Here is a 5664-nt window from a genome sequence, read left to right as displayed (position 1 = left end):
AACTTTTATTGCTTTGATATGCATGCCAACAGTGGTTTTAAAAGGAAAAGGTTCTCCCCTTTATATAGTAGGGGAGCTTAAATCCTAGTACAAGCCTAAATAAGGTAAAACATCTTCTCCTCCCAGTAAATATTGATCTGCAGTTGATATTGGGCGAGATTCGTGCCGTAACATTCGGTTGAGGGTGGATATATATTACGGCTCCCTGCTTATCGTGCCTACTCATTTTTACTCTTAGTCTCGAACCTTTACTCTGCTCGGACTTGATGCTCAGCCGTATTTGGTCTCGGATGCACCATTCGTCCTCCCGGGCTCTGATACATGGAACCCCTCGGCTTTACTCAAGGTCATGCCAGATCGTGCCTCCCTCTCGTTTCTTTATCGGCAAATGGGGATAATTTTATCCGCAATTTTACTCGCACACAGGTCATAATCTGTTTTTCAATTGCTTTTACCTATTCAAATTTGGCCTAACTTGTCCACTTGACATATAATTTGGTCAAAATCCCGTCATTCATCCTACTTGGCGGAAAGGAAGAGAAAATAGTTAGAGAGAGTTGGCAAGAGGGCGCGAGTCTATTGAGGAATGCTTTTTTTTTTATGCGAGTAAAGAAAATTTTGCATCATCATATTTACATAAATGACTTTATAAGATGAGATTTATAATCTTAAAAATAAGTATATTATCTATGTAATCTAATTGACATGTATATAATTTAAATTCTGAAAATAATATATATATAATGACAAGGGTACTCGTGGAGGCATAAAAGCTCAGATGCGTGGAAGCAGCTGGTGTCATGGCGAAATCACGTTGGAAGCTGCTTTTTCTTCCCCTTCTAAGCTCCCCTAGTGTGTGTATATATATATATATATTATACGCGTGCTGCTTGTTCTACCAAACTGTTGTGTTCTCCGGCTGAAAAAACACCTAAAGACTAAAGGTTTGATATTCCACATTGCCTTCTCTTACAATCTTTCTTAATCTGGCCCCATTGATCAATGTATATTATTCCTCTATTTTAGAATTACATTTCATAATGTTACACTATTGATCAATGTAAATTTTATTATTAGATTCTATTTTTTTTAATTTGAGTATCAATTTATTCCCATTAGTGATAATATTTAGACACCTCGATTTTTATTACAGTATTCATTCTCATATGTATTGGATGAGCCAGTGTCTGCAAGTAAGCGATTGATATTTTTGTTGATGTTGTTGTAGGAAATGGCAGGTGAGGTGACGAAGCTGTTGTACATTGTGGTAATGGACGATGAGGAGAAAAGAGAGCAAGGAAAAGAGTCGTTCAGGTATACGCGTCCTGTTCTTCAGAGCACACTGCAGCTTATGGGATGCAAATCCCGACACGCGTTTAAGGTACCTTGCTGTCTCTTTTTTGCTTTGCTCTTTTAAGGATTTAAGTTATATGCTGTGTAATGAATTTTTAACAATTAACATAGTTTATTATCTATTATAACACGTCAGTCGCCATTGTTATCGAGTTACCAATTAATTCTTAAAAAGAAAAAAAGCAGTCCAGTGCACTAAGCTCACCCTATGCGCGGGGTCCGGGGAAGGGCCAGATGACAAGGATCTATTGTACGCAGCCTTACCCTGTATTTCTGCAAGAGGTTGTTTTCACGGCTCGAACCATGACCTCTGGTCACAGTAACTTTACCAGTTACGCTAAGGCTCTCCTCGAGTTACCAATTAATGTTAATCATAGAAATTTACTAGGAATACTTTTTACATAGTCTGTTGCATATAATTTAAACTCTTTCTCTATTTGTTAAATGTGACATCTTTCAGAGGGAGTTTCCTTCTTTGATCCACTACTGTCTCATGGCTCCGCCTGAATCCTTTTATGTCTACTTAACTTTAATTCGAAGTTAGTAGGGGACGGAAATAGTAGTCTTCTTTATCTATTCAGAAGATTCATTTTTTGCTATATATTTTAACCGTCAATGCTGCTCCATAGTGTGTTTGTTTTGTTTTTGGATAGAGTATGCCATCTAAATTTTAGACTGAAAAGGTTTCTTCTTTGTCTTGAGAAGTATCTAGTCTACCTTCCAATTTCACTTTCTGCGACTATTATAAATTTACTGCTTTTTCATGTTACTGATTTCTTTGATTTTCTATGATCAGATTAGCGGAACAGTCTTTAAAATGATAAGAAGTGAATTGATGGGTGATAATTTGGTTCGGGTGGATGGAGAGCTTTCAAGACAGGATGATTCAAAAGGACTTCATCCGAACGAGGCGAATAACTATATTGATGCATGCTTAGATGAAGTGGATGACAGAAGTAAGAGTAAGCCATTTGAGTTATACAAAAAGCGGACTACCGTGGTTGTAAGAAGAGAAACTTTTCTTGATGTCGTTTGCGATGCTCTAACTGAATACAAATATATGGGACCCAACCAGAGAGCTGACTTAGCTTTAGCTTGCAGGTAAATCAACATTTCATGCTCGATTAGTGAAATTTCATGCATTTTCTGCGGACGGTTGTGGTATTACTATATTTTTCTTCACATGTTTCAGGATCCGGGAAAGAAAAGATTCTGTTACCGTGCTATTATGCGGGACTAGTGGCTGTGGAAAATCAACCTTATCTGCGCTGCTGGTATGACTACTTTGATAGACTTTGGTTTTCTTTTGTACTCATCCTGTATTATTTTACTAGCTTCTCTTTTTTTTATTTTTTATTTTATTTTGAAAACCAGCTTTGTGTTCCTCCTAAGTCTGTCATAACCACACTATGAAACTTAAATGTCTCTATTGAGATACAACCATTTGCTGGAGTCATCTGGAGTTTCCGTTTTTTGACTTCCGTAATTGGAAGTCGTGTAGTTACTTAGTATCCCTCTTATACTTACTTGTAAGTTGTAAATTATGAAATATAGTTATAGTTGGTGGAGTAGGGACATTTACTTAGACCCAGATCTAGGTATTGGTATAAAACAAAGCTTTGTTGCCGCATCTAACCAGTCTGTATGCGAATGCTTGTCGTTTGACATTTGTGTTTGAATCTCTTTCTCATGCTGATGCATTTCGCTAATTACCTTTTAAGTTTGGCACGTCAGATTGAGGAATAAATTTTCCATCTGACTTCTGTTCCTGTTCCCTTCTACAATTATATTGACAGGGAAGCAGACTGGGAATAACAACTGTAGTGTCTACTGACTCCATCCGACATATGATGAGGAGTTTTGTAGATGAAAAGCAAAACCCTCTACTTTGGGCTTCAACCTACCATGCTGGGGAATATTTGGATCCAATAGCTGTTTCTGAAGCAAAGGCAAAACAACATAAAGCAAATAAGCTAGCTGCTATTTCAACCCCTCCACGGCAAAAAAAAGATGGTGTAAATGGTGTGGCTATTGGAAAATCACCACTTGAGGTTATTTCAAGCGCGGTTGATGTGATTAGTTCCAAACAAATGGCAATTGAAGGATATAAGGCACAGAGTGAGATGGTAATTGATAGCCTTGATCAATTAATCACTGCATGGGAAAAGCGGAAAGAATCAGTGGTTGTGGAGGGCGTTCATCTGAGCCTTAACTTTGTCGTAAGAGTTAATTTCAAAATTGTGTATTTGGCTATTTATCTTTAACGGTTTTCACTTTAGATAGTAACTAAGTTGATTGCACTTTGCTTTTTACCTGCAGATGGGACTAATGAAGAAGCACCCCTCGATCATACCTGTTATGGTCTACATTGCGAATGAAGAGAAACATTTAGAACGGTTCGCAGTACGTGCAAAGTACATGACTCTGGATCCTGCAAAAAACAAGTACGCTAAATATATACGCAACATTCGGACAATACAAGAATACCTCTGTAACCGAGCTGATAAACATTTGGTGCCAAAGATTAATAACACCAATGTTGATAAAAGTGTGGCCGCTATTCATGCGACAGTTTTCAGCTGCTTACGGAGGCATGAGGCGGGGGAACAACTTTATGATCCAATTACCAACACAGCTGCTATCATTGATGAGGAATACAGGAATCAGTGTGCTGCCAATTGCATTAGCTCTAAGGGGATGTATCAACTAATTCAGAGACAGGGTTCTTCTAGACAGTTGATGGCTCTTGTGAATGATGATGGATCGGTAGCAACGGCTTGGCCAGTTTACACATTAGGTATTGATGGAAAGACTATTCTCGACCCTTCCTTCGCTGATGGAACAGCGACACCTGTGTATGGACCACTCCATATTGGTAAAGCTGAACCTATTAATCTGCAATTTGGCCATTTTGGGATTAGTGCTTGGCTCAATGATACTGGTGGCGGTACGAGTCACGCCGGTAGTTTTGATGAATCAAGAGGAGAGCTGACAGACAATGGCAGTAGGTATTTTTCTTCTTGCTGCGCCTCTCCAAGGTTTTCTGAAGGACATGCAAAGGAGGTATGTCACAAAATCATGGTGGCTTTCTCATGAGCTTAGTTACAACCAAAACTTTGCTTAGAGTACTCTTAGAATTTTAACCAGTTAGTTCAGCATGAATCTAGTGAACATGGCAGGTCCAGATTCGTTTATGCACATTATGCTTCTAGTTTTAAGAAGTGTATCTTACATTCATGTTTTCCTGCTTTAATTACAGCTCAAAGAGGAACAATCTGTACATGGTAGTGATGATGATGAAGAGGTAGATGAGCCACCTATGATAGACAGTGATGAGGGTCTTACTGATGATGGCTCCGTACAAATAGATGGGGAGGTATGATGTGCGAATGTTCATTAAAAATTCTATATTTCATTCCGTTTCATTACTTTTAGCTGGTTCTTGTGAAGAGAATTTGATTCTCTCTTCTTTTCTAATAAACTTTTGGAACTTTCCTCACAGTTGGATGGTTCAGTGGATGAGGACTATACCCAATCAGATGAAGAGTATGATGATCTTGCTGTGCTTGATATTCAAGAATATGGTTATTCGACTGATGATGATGACAAAGACAAAGACATATATAATAAATTCGGGTCGAATAAAAAGATGATTCCGCTTTCAGGAGACCAGCTACCTGATGAAAGTTACGAAATAGAAGAACAGAAGTATAAACAGAATACTGATCACTTCAGAAGTAAAAGTGAAATGCTGTTCGAATCACCTCCAGATTTCTACTCTTCTTTCCTTGGAGAGAAGAATGAGAAGAAAATTTCAGTTTTTGACAATGTTAGGACAAGAATACGTTCTAACAGCATTCCAACCGATGGGCAGTATGGTGACTTCACAAATGTTTACAGTTTTTCAGAAGCAATCCAAGGTAGTAGTTTTGCCAATCTCTCTTTATCTTTGTGATTTTATCCAATATCTTTATTTTTTAAGTATTGTGCACAATTGATGGAATGAATGTCACCTCTTTGTACATAAATAGTGCATCCGGATATTTGATGTCCGAGATTGTCTCCTGCATTTTCGAGCTTTCTACAGAGTCTTCTTATTATGGTAGTGTTTACCTCGAAAATACGAGTAACAATTTAATTTGATTTGTGATTTTAAAGATACGTGATTAGATTCAATATCAATTAATAATCACGAAATATGAAGTAAAAATGAAAGAAGTAAGTGAATCAAACCAATATAACTCAGCAGCAGTGACCTCGAGTTTAGTACCTCGAGGTGGGTTTTGAGCAATAAGAACAATCAAGCAAGAA

General features: G+C 37.8%; 1 protein-coding gene across 1 annotated transcript; it reads left to right on the top strand.

The window, feature by feature from the left end:
- Positions 1–834: 834 nt before the first annotated feature.
- On the top strand, positions 835–5405 carry LOC109236394 (P-loop NTPase domain-containing protein LPA1 homolog 2-like). The gene is made up of 8 exons (XM_019402567.1): positions 835–944; positions 1229–1381; positions 2150–2454; positions 2546–2627; positions 3150–3572; positions 3673–4416; positions 4613–4729; positions 4856–5405. The coding sequence occupies exons 2-8, from the start codon at positions 1232–1234 to the stop codon at positions 5306–5308; spliced, it is 2274 nt and encodes a 757-aa protein (XP_019258112.1). The 5' UTR covers positions 835–944; positions 1229–1231; the 3' UTR covers positions 5309–5405.
- Positions 5406–5664: the final 259 nt, after the last annotated feature.

This window comes from Nicotiana attenuata, unplaced genomic scaffold (assembly GCF_001879085.1).
Source record: "Nicotiana attenuata strain UT unplaced genomic scaffold, NIATTr2, whole genome shotgun sequence".
NCBI lineage: Eukaryota > Viridiplantae > Streptophyta > Magnoliopsida > Solanales > Solanaceae > Nicotiana > Nicotiana attenuata.
Note: the sequence above shows the minus strand (reverse complement) of the source record. Positions and strands in the feature narration are given on the sequence as shown.